The sequence below is a fragment of the Corapipo altera genome, unplaced genomic scaffold (assembly GCF_003945725.1).
Source record: "Corapipo altera isolate COAL_440 unplaced genomic scaffold, ASM394572v1 113, whole genome shotgun sequence".
In the NCBI taxonomy this organism is placed as follows: domain Eukaryota; kingdom Metazoa; phylum Chordata; class Aves; order Passeriformes; family Pipridae; genus Corapipo; species Corapipo altera.
Window position 1 is genome coordinate 8,715,434 of NW_020884895.1, and position 14,611 is coordinate 8,730,044.

General features: G+C 43.3%; 1 protein-coding gene across 2 annotated transcripts in view; it reads left to right on the forward strand.

The window, feature by feature from the left end:
• Positions 1 to 10,593, forward strand: part of GOLIM4 (golgi integral membrane protein 4) — a 29,957-nt gene extending 19,364 nt beyond the window's left edge. For both annotated transcript variants that reach the window (XM_027647404.1, XM_027647405.1), the window contains 9 exons: positions 1,250 to 1,417; positions 2,262 to 2,594; positions 3,809 to 4,047; positions 4,474 to 4,553; positions 4,931 to 5,043; positions 6,169 to 6,336; positions 6,735 to 6,803; positions 8,354 to 8,434; positions 8,766 to 10,593. In XM_027647404.1, the coding sequence (XP_027503205.1) occupies positions 1,250 to 1,417; positions 2,262 to 2,594; positions 3,809 to 4,047; positions 4,474 to 4,553; positions 4,931 to 5,043; positions 6,169 to 6,336; positions 6,735 to 6,803; positions 8,354 to 8,434; positions 8,766 to 8,927 (1,413 nt within the window). In that variant the 3' untranslated portion in view covers positions 8,928 to 10,593. The remainder of the gene's footprint in view (positions 1 to 1,249; positions 1,418 to 2,261; positions 2,595 to 3,808; positions 4,048 to 4,473; positions 4,554 to 4,930; positions 5,044 to 6,168; positions 6,337 to 6,734; positions 6,804 to 8,353; positions 8,435 to 8,765) is intronic.
• The last annotated feature ends 4,018 nt before the right edge of the window (positions 10,594 to 14,611 follow it).

Genomic DNA, 14,611 nt, shown 5'->3' on the forward strand with positions numbered 1-14,611 from the left:
AATCAAAGACCTGTGTTTTAGTCTTACATTCAGTAAATATTACTTTTTCCTGTAAAATTTCTGTTTGGGCTCTCCAGCAGTTAATCAGGAAGCAGGAGTATCCCTCTGGAATGACAAGAATGACTGTGCACTCTGCTTTGCTTTTAGGCCTGTCTGTTTTATCAGAGGCTTTTTGGAGGTGCTTTGAGGTGTGTCTGCCTTCAGAGCTGGGCTGTGCTGCCCCATGTCAGCCTGTAGCACTGTGGGTGTTGTTTTGTGTGAGTGTTGTGCTCCAAGGCTTCATGCCTGCGCTGCTCCAGCAGTGCTGTGATACCACAGAGCACACACAGTGACACCCAGGGGGAACCACAAAGTTTTTAACCTGAATTTTATAAAGGATTATTAAATGCACCTCTGGTTTCAAACTGGTAGCAAACACCCCACACACACCTCCACAGGAGCAGCAGAGAAACCCTCTGGTGGGGCACCACCTTTTGTATGTGCTGGGCAGCTTTTATACATCCTGCCCATCCCAAAAAAATCTACTTACATTGATAACCTTTCTTGTACATCTGCTGCAGAGCCAGGGACTGGTGCCCCAACCCATCTGGATTTTCTTTAAAGCCTTTTGAAAGTATCCTGATCTTGCACAAAGTTAAAGAGCAAATCAAATTGCAACATTTTACCGTTGCATTTCAGGAAGACTTTAGAAATTTACATTTTCTTTCTACTTCTTCTCTTTTTTTTTTTTCCTTGCTCTTCGCCAGTGGTGTGCTATGACTTTCTTTGCCTCAGTTCTGTGTGTTGGCTGTTGTCTCATGGAACACCTGTCTAAGTGTTGAGGATTTGGCATTTTCATGACATGTATGTACTTTAAAACCACTGTTTCTGGAAGAGCTGCACTTCTTCCTACAGGCAAAGGAGAAGTTGTGGTGCTCTCCATTTCCTTTGCTTTAGGCTGCCAGGAAAACTGCATCACTCCCTTCTGACACTTCTGCTTGGCATGGATAAACCAGGTCTTCCTCTTTGTCCCACAGAGGTGTTTCTAATACACTTTGTATGCATGTGCACTTTGGCTGAAAAGATCCTGATAAATCAGTGTTATCTAATGTGTGGAGATAAAACCTGTTTCAAAACTCCTGTCCCTTCTCCTCCCTGGAATATCAAGTCTTTCCACCACCACGTGTCCTGCCAGCAAATTTACACCAAGGCAGCTACTTTTTACTGAGAAATTAGTTTGTACACTCTATAATTAACGTGTTGACTTTAGTCCCAGGTGGAGGAATACAAACAGCTGAAGGACACCCTCAAAAAAATACCGAGTTTCCAACAGCCTGAGAAGCTGGAAGGAGGAAATGAGCAGCCTGAGGTGCGAGGACTGTCCCCACACAGCGACCTCCCGGAGCACCAGGGACCTGTGACCCAGGAGCACCAGGAGGTAGGAAGTACTGACTGGCTTCATACACTACAGAAATGGTTCTTATTCAGCAAAACCTGTGCTGAAAGTCTGTTAGAAGTGTGGTTTTATTTGTCAGATCTTGACTAAAGCAGTGAGGAATGGTTTGGTCTTACATATAAAAATATATTCATGGTGACCTTTTCTCATGTGACTGTAAGGCAGTTTTAAGTGTATTTGTGTCAGCTGTTTTAAGGAGTTGTTAAAAATCTTAACTTCCTGAATAAGTGGTCTCTAAAATTTTAGATGCCTCATGTGTTACAGAAAAGCTTGAACAAGTTCTGAAGAAATTGTGTTTTATAAAGTTCCACTGGCACATTAAGGTCAGGGTCTTTAAAACTGGCACACTCTGCAATGTTTAAGAATAAAACATGAAGCCTGGATGTTACAAAATCAGTTGTGTTTTTGTTTTACAAGAACTCTCAGCCAGCAGAACCCACAGGAAATAAAAATCATGGAATCATTCAGGTTGGAAAAGAACTTTAAGATCATCGAGTCCAACCATTAACCCAACACTGCCAAGGCCACCACTAAAATGTGTCTGTAAAATACAAAATTGTAAGAGTTTTTGTTCCACTTCAAATGAAATGAGGCTTAACCTGCTCAGTGATATAACTGTACAACACCTTGTGTAGCTGTGCAGAGCCACGAATCAGTAGTGACACTGTTTGGCAGGAGGAGTAGCTTGTTCCAAACCTTGACCCTCCTGACAGCAGGTTCAGTGCTCCAGGCTGGGATAAAGGATCTATATCTGTCCTTGGCTCTCTTGAAACTAAAAAAAACCCATAATATCTTGTACACACATAATCCTGTGCGTGTTTTGCAGAACGAGATGCCAAAAGAGAGAGGAGAAATAAATACCCAGGAACAAGCAGACAGGGCTGAGCCCTTCCATCTCCAGGGAAGGGCTAATGAGGGCCAGCATCCCAAAGAGCTGAATATTCAGGAGCAACAAGAGGCTGGAGAAGATGTCGAGCAACGTGCTGATCAAGTTGAAGAAGAACGCAAAAAGGAACTTCAGGAGGAAGAAATGGAGCAGGCAGGTCAGCCTGAGCACTTAGGGGAGGAACAGGATCAAGTCCCAGAAGAGCATGAATGGAAAAAGCAGGAGCAGAAAGAAGAAGAAACCAACATGTTGGGTGATCACCTCCAGTCAGAGGTATGGAGCTCCTCTAATGGATCAGATTTGCTGCTTAAATGAGGCTGCTCTTATCATTGCTGGTCCTGTATTGCACTCACCTATTCCTAGATAAAACCAGTGTTGTGTTTATAGAAAGTTTGGGATTCAGAGCACTCACTGCTTTTTAGATAAAATTACTGTCACATTCATAGAAAATTTGGGATTCAAGGCACTTGGATGCATAGGATTCAGGCTCAGCTTGAGCACACTTGTACTGCAGTGCTGGCCAAATCTTAATGAACATTAATTCTGCTGATAAAAAGGAATGGGTGGATAAAAAGCAGCAGCCTGAATCTTGTCTCCTGCTTTAAATCTGAGGCCTCTGGCAGCTGCTGAAGCACACAGCAGGTGAGAATGGGGCTTATCTTCAGCCCTGTGATGGAGACATGTCCTGCTTTTCTAATGTGATGCATCTCATCAAATTGAGGTGTTTTTCCTTGTCAGATAAACCTGCCTTCTGCAAACACTTTGCCATCTAAATGCTCATCATCATTTGACAGGAAATTTTAACTGCCAGGTGAACATGACTGGAATAGCCAAGGGAAATCAGTGCTCAGCAACAGCCAGTCGTGCTCTGTGCAGCCCTAAATAAAACCAGCAAATCTTGGATTTGCATTCTAGATTGGATCTCCAGTGGAAAATGTATTTTGCTGGCCTCACCTTAGGCTTTGTTAACCCTCTCTCTGCTAGCAGATTAATTGTGTAACTCTGGGGTGATGAGAAGCTGTTGCTGAAGAGGTGCAGTGGGTCAGAACAGCAGCAATGGGTTAAGCTGTGAAACTGGAGTTATTTTAAGTTATTGCTGAGTGTAAAAAATGTGCAATGTCTCACTCAAGGTTAAAAGCAACCCCCACTGAGATTACCAGTGAAATCAATGGAAACATTTGCTGTCTTGTCAGCCATCAAAACCTCCTTAGACTGGCAGTAAATTGGGGGGGTTATATTATTGATGTGTGAGAAAAGGAAAGGTTAGCATCCCTCAACACGTGATCTTCTCTTGTTCCACAAACACCTCAACACTTCCAGTCTGTGTTAAAAAATAAAATAATTTAAACTTTAAGCAAAGATGGGAAAACTTAAAATAATCTTGCCGTAATTTTGCTGCACAGTTTTCCCTCTGGACAGGTTTCTCCCTGCTTGTTCCTGATCACTGAAACGATGATTAATCTGTGGCTAACACATTTCTTGGACAGATAACACCAACAAAAGCTGTACCAAAGAGACAAAAACCAGCTTATGAGCAACAGCTGGAGCAGCAGCATCTTGGAGCCCAGAGAGCAGAGGAGGCCAACCAGCTCCGGCAGCACCAGGAGTCGCTGCACCAGCAAAGGCTGCGGGGGCAGATCCTGAGGCAGCAACAGCTCCAGGAGAAAGAGCTCCAGCTCCACAAACAGGCAGAACGAGGGGAAAAACTCTACAAAACCCAGCTCAGGTTAAATTCTTCTATGTGAATTTGTCGTGGTCTTTGCTTGAGGTTTTGTGGTGTGAGCCCTGTTCTGCTCCCTGAGGGCAGTTTCCTGGGGGGTCCTGTTGACTATTTCCTTGAAGAGCTGGAATTTTGCTTTCCTAAAATTCACTGTCCTGACTTTGCTCTGTGCCTGATCCATAGCCATCAGGACTGCGAACTCCACACAGAGATACAAGCACAAAGTTGGTGTAGCAGGACAGGAAAGTCTTTGTTCTATCAGTTGTATTTCAGGGAAGGTGATGGGAGAAAATATCCAGTAATAGAAAATGAAATTGGAACCCATTCTGGCAGGTGCTGAGAGAGGCAGAGGTGCAGGTGGAGGGTTTGTTTATTAAAGCAGAAACACACTTTTTTGAAACTGAAATGATGTTTGGCATTTAATGTTCTCAGCCAACAGGCTCATTATGATAACATGGACCAGGATATTGTACAAGGGGAAGAAGAGCAAGGGATTCAGGAAGAGGAAGGAGGTAAGCAAAGATTCCTGTCCCTGCCATGCTCACAGGTTACCTGTGTACTGCCTTGCATGGGAGAGTTTAATATTCATTTCATATGCAGTTTGGATTCAAGTGAAACATAAACTTGAAACTTAAAACCAGAAGCTCAAATAACCCTGACTGAACTGACTGAGTGGAATAGAGGAATTACTAAAGATCATATTCACATTCCTGAATGAAAAAGTGTCCTTTTGATTGAGCTCCTAGGATAGGGCTTTGTGGATCTTGGTTACATTCCTGGCTCTGTCTGTGGGTTTGTTTGATCTCTTTAAATTATATGGAATGGTTTGGGTAGGAAGGGACTAACTGAAAACTGCTCTAATACGATAATAACCTAAGAAATTTTTCAGCTTATGAACATGACAACCAGCACCAGGATGAAGGTGAAGATGATGATCAAAATAATGCAAATGAACAGCAAGAACCAGAACATCAAGCAGAAAATCAGCAGGCTGATGAATCAGTGAGTATGAATTAAGATGCTGTGGATTGCAGTCGTTACTGAAGTGAGAACCCACAGGTCTTGTCTGACATAATTGTGTGTTACAGAAATAAGATGAAGAGAGGTCTGCTAGGGAGACAGGTTTGACAGTTTAAAACAACATCTAAAATCTATTTAAAGCTGTCTTTATTGATTTGGGAAGAAATCAAAAAGAAGCTTTCTTGTTGGAAGCAAATTGCTTATTTCCACATTCCTTTGATCTGTGCTTTAGGTGGAATAAAGGATTTGGACTTAGCTGGGACTTGAACAGGTAAATTTGGCCTCAGAAAAATAACATGAGTGGTCAGTCAGAAAGAGCTGAGATGGTATTTTTGTTGCTGTAGTTAGTTAAGAGGGTAAGAGCCAACTCAAGAGCCACTGAAACCAGCTGGAGTCAGTACAGAACTGTGAGGCCTTGAAGGAGGATGTAGGTGAGCACTGAACTGACTGCACAAAGACCTGGGTGCAGCAGAGTCAGTCCTTTGCCTTCCCCCAAACTCCATCTCACCTGCTGCTGTGGAACATCAAGAGTATTTTCTTTACTCCCCTTCAGCAAATTAAAGTGTATAGTAAATAATTCCAGAGAACCTTGAACTTGTTAGCTATAAAGTTACAGAACTGCTCTTACTGAATGATAAACAGAAAGAAAATGCTCCTTTTCTGGATGGCAAAGATGAAAGGTGACTGTTGTTTTGTTTTATTACAGACATAGACAAGGTCAATAGTGCAGGACAGTCTGGTACTGAAGGATCACATCAGCTCTCTGGAGCCAGGAGCATTTAAACCCTTATCTTTGTTCACCTGGCCTTATCAGGCACTGTCAGTTGTCAGATAGTCAATAAACAAAAGTTGTTCAACAGCCTCTGTGAAACAGGTCATGAGATTCAGTCTGGTTTTTAGCAGACAGACACCTGTACTTCTGCTCTGTCTCTGCCCAGTGCTGAGGTGCTTTTACCCAGCGAGCCCTGATCCTGTAGAGATTCCAGCTGGTGTCAGTGGGGATGGAGTTGGTTCTAGCACAGCTCATGCCAGTGTAGCTTTCGAGGGGAAGGGAGTTTGACCATGAGCTAAAAATATGTGTTTAACATTCACTTCTGAAAATTGCAGAAGGCAGCCATGGAAGATGTGAATCCTGCTGACGACCCCAATAATCAGGGAGAAGATGAATTCGAGGAAGCTGAGCAAGAGCGAGAAGAAAACCTACCAGATGAAAATGAAAAGCACAAGGAAGCCAGTCAGAAACAAGGACATCCAGGAATGGAAGAGCACTTGGTGGTCAGTAAAGGGAAAGGAGGAACCCGCAGGGCCTCTTCAGGAGGTCAAATGCTGCACATTTCAACCCTGTTAAAGTTGTAAACAATCTGTATTGTTATGGCTCTGGTCTTTAGTGGTGTGAGTATTCCACTGTCTTCCTGCTTAGTATGGAAGGTCTTGCTGTATTCTGTGTAGTAGTTTTTCTTATAATCATCCTGCTGTTTTTCAGTTGAGGGCAGTTTTGAATCACGTAACCAGGCTCTCACTGCTGCTAACGAAGGAACTCAAACTTCTTATGCCATTGTTGTTATTTTAGCTTTACATGGAGTTTTAGTTCCAGAACAAGAAGCTTTAATCTTCAGTCTCCTAAAGTTAATAGACATGCACTAGAACTGAATTGTTCTGTGATCTTTCTGCAGATGGCAGGAAACCCCGACCAGCAGGAAGATAATGTGGATGAACAATACCAGGATGAGGGAGAAGAGGAGGTAAGAACACAGACCTCAAGCATATGTGGACTTAGGTAGCAGAGCACATCTCCATTAACATTCACCCTTGGTATCCTTTATAACTGCAGCATGAACCCAAGTCACTTTGTCTGACTTCAACAAACCTAAAGCCTTTGCCATTACTCTGCTGTCCCCTTCTGGATACATTCAGGGTTTCTCATGCAATCCATCAGTCTTCCATGCCACACAGTGTTAATTGGGCAATAATTGAAAAGATTAAGCCAATCACAACACAAGAAAAAATTCCTGGAAACCTCAAGGTCACAGAAAACCTCATTAATGTCTAATCACACACTGCTGTTCTGGGCAAACTGCTTCCTTGGCCACTCACTCACTCTTTAGCTCTGACTTTGATTTATTGGTGCTCCTCCTGAGCAATCCAATCTGTGTGCAGGCAGGAGCCACCCTGCAGGCCCTCAACACCTACCTGATTCATTCCTGCTCTCTGCTTCACACATAATGCTGTACAAAAAGCAGTGGAATCAGCTGCTCCTTACTCCCTCCTGGGGAGCACTTTGTCTGGATTAGCTGGGATGCACTCAGCATTCACCAGTTCAGAATACTGTTCCTTACATCAAACCAGCTCATTAGGAACTGGGAATGATTGGCTTCTGGCAACTCCTTTTTGGCTTACAGGAAGCAATTCAATACGTGGGCTATGCCCAGTGTGCTTACTGGAAGTAGTAAAGTAATGGGGATTAGTTTCTTTAGTAGGTTGACTCAAATATTACACATTGCTCTTGAAATCTTTCCCTCAAAGTGATCCTGGTGTGAGGGGTGCATCTTACCCAGCTTGCACTGTTTGGAGCAGATAACAGGATCCTCCGAAAGAAAATCAGGTTTGCTGCAAAAAGCATTCCTCTTTCATATTTGCACCTAACGTGGAAAGTGGGACATGGAATTGAGGGAGAGTGCTGACAGAACAGAAACAAGTGAGAGATCCAAGAGCTGAACATCTGGGAAACAGATTCACCATGACCTGCTCTCTCCAAGGATAGCATTGGAAGAGATCGTTCTTTGCTCCCAGTGCCCCACTTGCTCCTTTGTGGTTTTCCAGGAGCAGTTGGCAGAAGGATCCCTCAAATTCTGGGAGAGCATGGTCAAAGTTGCCATTAAATACCTGCATTGCATGCCAGAACTGAAATAGTTCTGGGAGTCCACAGTGGGGTGGGAGTGTCAGTAATGACTCTTTTGGTGTATCTTGACACAACATTCCTGCTATGAAAGACAAGGAGAAAATAATATCTCTGTAAAGTTAAAGCATAGGATAGAAGGCTAAATGCGTGAGGTGATGATGAGAGGGTCTGTGAGAATTGTAGTTGAAAGTTAGATGCTCTCAGAGGGAGTGAGTTTGCTGATTGCTGGATGTTTATGGGTTTTTTATCCTCCTTTAACCTCTCCATGCCCTCTCCTCCCTCCTTTAAAATCTCCATTCTGCAAAAGCAGTACTGTGAAAATGTGCACAGTTATGCCACAGGCCACTTTCTAAAAGGAAATTAAACCATGGAGAACATCTCTGTGCTTTGTAGGTCCAGGAAGATTTGACTGAAGAGAAAAAACGAGAACTGGAACACAACGCTGAGGAGCCATATGGTGAAAATGAGGAAAATGTAAGTCCTGGGCAAACCCACAGGTTTGGGGACATGATTGAACCCTGAACACAACTGTGAGCACGTCACAGGGATCTTACATAATTGCTGCAGCTTGCTTTAATCAGAGACCTGAAATTGTCATGTCGTCCCAACTTCATTTTGCTCATCCTTCCACCTCCACAGCAGTTCTTGCTGCCTGGAGGCCTTGGAAAATCTTCTCCTGTTCCTGTCCATCAGCTCTCACAGCTCCAGCTGACAGTTATTTCACTGCCCTAAAATTAACTATAAGGGAACTGGCACTGAATATCTGTGTGTAATTTTTCCTGTTCTTTTTTTTCCCCCCAATCAGGCAGATGAAAAGAATAACAGAGGGACAGACCAAGAGCAAGAAATGCAAGAAGAGAACAACCAGAAAGAAGTTCATGAAGACAATTATGAGGAGGAAGAAGAGGAGGAGGAGGAGGAAGGCAGAGCTGTAGCAGCAAAATCTCGTAGACGAGGGGAGATGTAGTCCCTGCATTTTTCTTTTTCAGGACACAAATTCCTGTTATGGTTTGGTTTGGTTTTTTTTAAAGAACTTTTTTTTAGGATATTTAATTTCAAAAAAAAAAAAAAAGCTTGTGTTTTACACTTTTTACTTTTCTATTAGGTGCCCATATGTTTATATGAATAGGGTATTTTGATACTCTAGATTAGGATTTCTTTTCTATTCCAGCTGTACATAAACAGACATCCTCAAGGTTTAATTTTCTCTAATTCTGGGCATGGTTTATAGAGGCCATTTTGGATACATTTTCACCTTGTCCAGGTCTGACAGGGTTGTTTGGTGTAATTTCAGACACATTCAACACTGAAGGAATATTTCTAGTGCCTAAATCCAGTTGACTTTAGTCACTCCAGCTCATTGTCTTCCATGGCAGGATTTATCCTTACTAAGGGCTGGCTATTCCTTGTAACCTCACTAGGACAAGCACAGGCCGAGCTGTTTGCAGGACCAGACCTTTTCTAGGTGCAGAACAGTTATAAAATATGCAAGCTCTACAAAGCCTTCAGAATGCAGCCAGGTTAACAGCTGTTAATTTTGGCAGCTGTTTATATACGCTTCAATTATGCATTTATTTTAATGAGCATACCCAGGTACCTCAATTACACGCACTGCCTGGCAGCTCAGTGTGCTGGAGGAGCTGGGAACCCATTTAGACTTGAAGCTCCATTATGCCAAATCACAACACTACAGCTGTCACAGGGATGAAGATTTACAGCAGCAACAATTTCGTTGTCCTTGTTAATATATAAAATATTTGACCGGAGAACTATGACTGTGTTGTCTCAGTGCCACGTTTTCTGGATCCTGCAGAGAGTAACTGAGCTGACATGATTGGTGCAAGATGTTGAACTAAGGCCTTTTTACCTTCTTTTACTTATTTATTTTTTGAAGTCTGTGCTGGGAGGATTTCTGTGTGCCCTGGTGTGAGAATCAGACTCAAGACAAACCCCACAGAAGTTGTTTTGCCCAGCAAACACCTCCAGCACTGCATGTGGAAACCTGAGGGTGGGGGGGACAACGCAAAAACTGTGCCTTGGTGTAGGCTATGAACATAATCACAGTGCATGAATCTATACAATATTTGTATTGGTACAGACACTAGTTATTTAATATATGTTAAAGGAGAATGGGAATCTGGATTTCCCAGGCTGTGCCCCATTGCTGGAAATGAGGCCCAGGGGAGCTCCCCAAAGTGTGTGTTAATATATAAAACAAAGGATTGGGGGGTTTCCCCTTTTTTAATAATGATGCATAGCAATGTTTTTAGTTTAACTTTTTATATGAATGTAATTTAATTCATTTTTCTACTAACTCAATTATATTGTTTTATAGTTGGTTTCCATTCTTTGCAGTTTTCCTAAATGTCCCCAACCCAGTGCTTACGTTCCACAGGAAGGTTTTTGTCAACAAGTATTTTGGGTTTTCTAGTTACCATAAATAAGATTTACCTTATGTATAAAAAAGTTTACATGAGACTGTAAAATGTATAATATGTACATAATCTTCAGAATACAATTATTTTGGTAAATTGGCCTGTATTTTTAATGTCACAGTTGCAGTATTTAATTATTTGAGGCATAATAAAACTTGACTGCAGTCAATAAACTAGAACACAGTTACTGATCTTGCACAAGTGTGAGGTTTTGTGTTAGTTTTCCTAACGGTGTGTTTCTATTCCATTTTAATAGAGCAAGTAGGGACAGGCAGGGAAAGAGCTGGAGTTCTTCAGGGGAGAGGTATTTTCGGGGGAGTGGAGCCTTTATATTAATGGATACAGCAGTACCCATGGAGATGTGAAAAACAGACTGTCTGCAGTGCAGAGAAAGCCACTCCAAAGCCACCTGCAGGTACAAACTATCCCCCAGCACAGCATCTTCCCAATAAGCTGCTTCTTGCTCCTTTCCAATTGCTTCAGCAGTTTGCTGGCTGTGGGTGAAATTAAAGAGCTGCTCACAGGTCCCAGTGTCCCAGGGCTCAAAGCAGGTTTATTAAGCAGCTTTAATGATATTCTTTTGGATATCATCCACTTGGGTAACAGGTGGCTCCAGCAAGAGAAACAAAACCCTGCCCAGGACGAGGACAAGGGCTCCCCCTGTGCTGGACCAGTTCCCCACAGATGGATGGTCACTTCAGCAAGCACAATAAGGGCACATCAGACATGAACAGGCCAAGAAAGTCTTCACAAGAGCCTGTTCTGTGCTTGATCAAGGGCCTGTTCACTCCAGGCAAGAGTTACTTGATTGAAGATCAACTTTATGAGTGAGACGTGAGGCTCAAAACCTGTGTGACACCTCCACAGCACACCTTGGCCACCACTCCATCAGTTCTGGGGCTTTCCCACACTCCCCAGCCAGCTTTGCTCCCTGCCAGGAGCTCAGAGCTCAGAGATGCAGGACTCAAACCCCAATTCCAATATTTTTGCAAAGTCTCTTGGGAGACCTTGCACAGCTACCTGCTCTGGGCTCCCCCTGAAGTCATTCTGACCCCTGTGCCTGACAAGGGTCACTTAGTGCCAGACCCCCTGGGCCCATTGGGTGCTTGAGCTGGTGGTGAGAAGGGGGACCCACATGTCAGGTCCTCACTACCCAAGGATCCCTGGAATTCAGGGAATGCCAAATGCTTTGCTAAATCAAGAAATTAATGAGCTTATGTGACCTAAAAATAAAGTGGAGATGTCCCACAGCTCCAGCCCTGGCACACAGAATGAACAGCAGAGGGAAATGCTCTGTCTCAGTTTTCCAGCTCACAGAGTGTGACTCCCAGCATGACACTGTGGTTTAGGACTAATGAGAGTCACACACCAATGGAGTGAAAGTTGGAATTCAAAGGGAAAAGTTACATCACTCTGGGATTTGGCAGCCCAAGACAGCCATGGGCACACCATGACCAGGGCTGACATCCACTCATCAAAATATTGGAGATAGTTCAGGAAACAGGGTGAGACCAATGGGAAAACTCAGCTTATGGAAAGAAAGTTCATGCTCCAGACAGCTCAGGAAAGACTTGGCTGAGAACTCACAGAGGCAGCCACCCAGTGAGACAGAAGCCCTCAGCCTCCCAGTAAACACAAAACAAAACCCCACAATAAAACTCAGGCCAGAAATACACCATGTTTAGTAATTAAGTTAGTTACTCACTGCAGCAATTTATTTAAAGGCTGTGACGAATTTTTGATCACGACACATCTTTGACAAGTCTTTCTAATTCAAGCCCAGCTGGGGCATCGTGAGAGAGTCCTGCCTATGGGAAATTGAAAGGTCAGTCAAGAGGATGATAAGAGGCATAAATACACAACACAATGACATTCAGTGAATAAAACCCAGTGGAATTAATTCTGCAGGTCAGGAAATCCTCCAGTGGATCAAATCCAGTGCTGTGGCTCCACAGCTCACCTCAGTAAAATGCTGTTCCTTGCTGTGTTATCTTTAACAGCGAGCAGCAAACTGGCTGTGGTTCAGAGCCCAGCCCACAGATACACTTGGTACTGAGCACAAATTAGGTCCTGACAAGTTTTATCCACTTTTGCCGCAGGTTTTCCCGGCGAAGGAGCCGCAGGGCACTCCCTGCTCTAAACGACCTTCACTCGGCTGTTCAAGTCTGAGCACGTAAAACATGTTTACAGAGCACAGGGAGCTTCTTCCTCTGCTACAGCCAGAAATAAATGTTTATTGTTACAGCCAGAATATTTGCAGGGCGAGGGGAACAAGAAGCCCAAAGCTGTGCATCCAGAGCAAGATAAAGAGCTGTCTTCAGTACATCTGACAGATCATCAGCCCTCAAACAGGTTTCCTTTCCACAGTTCTTGCTGGTTCAAACGCAGAATTATTCATGATTTTCTCGTCGTCATTGCATTTAAAGGGAATAAAGAACAAAATGATTTTGTCATATCTAGTAATAAAGTCTTTTAAAAATGTTTTCTTTGAATTTCAGTGTATTAAAGGTATTTATCAGCTCTGTTACAGTCAGGGACTCGGCTGATGAGATTGGCAACAGCTTCACGTTGCTCACGTGCTGGAATGCACCAAGGAAAGTTCAAGGTGCATTGACATCAATAACCTCTGAATGCTTGAAACACAATAATTACCCTGTAATAAACTTTTCATTCTCAAAGCTGCTTCTACCTGCAGATCTCAAATCATTTTATGAAAGCGTTTAGACCCTGTCTTAGGGAAAAGCACCAAGGGAAGGCAGCACAGGGGATTTTAAGAAGGTTTTTGAGAGGAAACCTGGGAACAGAGACCAGATTGGGCCTGAGTTTAGCCCTAGAGTCCTGCTGAGCCTCCTGATCACAGTCACCAATATAAAACTCTGTCTTCTGCATGTTTTCAACCACACAGCGAATGGTTTCATCAGTTCAAAAAATATTTTGCAGCAGAATTTTGCCCTGGGGCTGATCTCTCACTGTTTTAGTTTCCATCCCTCGCGTGTACAAGCTCCTGACCTCCCCTTGCCTCACCTCTGAGGTCACCCAGGGCCTGTGTGTTTCCTCAGCTCCAGATCTACATTTCCACAGCACAAATTAATGCTCTGCCAAAGTTTCAGAGGTGGTTTTCAGGATGGTTTTTTTTCATCGTGAGTGCTGCATCTGTCAGCCACATACATGACCACAGGGGCACAAAATGCCTTGGACACACTCCTGGTGCCCTGGAAGCTGCAGTAACAGCCCCTTCAGGGAATGCCCATCACGGAGCTAACAGGCTGGAAAAGCTGTCACAGAGTTGCCTTTAGTGCACTTATGAGCTTAACTATGAATTGAAGCAGATAAAAAAGGTGAGCTTTAATGAAAGGTTAAACCTCACAGGGAATTTTATCCATGACCTTATGTCAAGGGAACAAAAAAAATAAGAAAGAAAGCTCTAGGTGACATTTTGGAAAAGACAGAATCCTTAATTAACGACCAAATGCTATTGTCAGAAGAAAATAGTCAGAGTTCTGTAAAAATGAGATTATGAAATTAAATCACAGACCTTGTGAATCCCACTGGTGTCAAAGGCAGTGGAAAGAGCTGTGGTTTGTCCCTAACCTGTAGAAAGCTTGATCTTTCCCAGTAGGAGCTGCAAAGTACCTTTGTAAAGTAGTAATCGTAGCGAAAAGTCCAGGTCAGCCCTGTGTAAGATACTCCTGGTTGCAGGACCCTGAGCTGCTTGTGCACAGCAGATATTCCAATGGAATATTAACAGCCCTCCCATGTTACAGGGATTTACAGGAATTTTCTGGTCATTTGCTGACAGGTGAGAAACACAACAGCTCCTGTGCATGAAGCTGAGAGGACTTAACATATATATATATATATATATATATATATATGTATATATGTATTATAATGGATACAAATTGAAAAATGGGAAATTTAGGTTAGATATTATGGAAGGAATTCTTCCCTGGGAGGGTGGGGAGGCCCTGGCACAGGTTGCCCGGAGAAGCTGTGGATGGCTCCATCCCTGGAAGTGTCCAAGGCCAAGTTGGACGGGGCTTGGAGCAACCTGGGCTAGTGGAAGGTGTCCCTGCCCATGGCAGGGGGTGGAATGAAATGAGATTTAAGGTCCCTTCCAACACTAGGACAAGTAAATTCAGCACCAGCCATCGTGCTGAAAAAACACCAGGAATCAGAGGATGTGGAAGGGAGCAGGGAGTGGAAGAACTGGAGA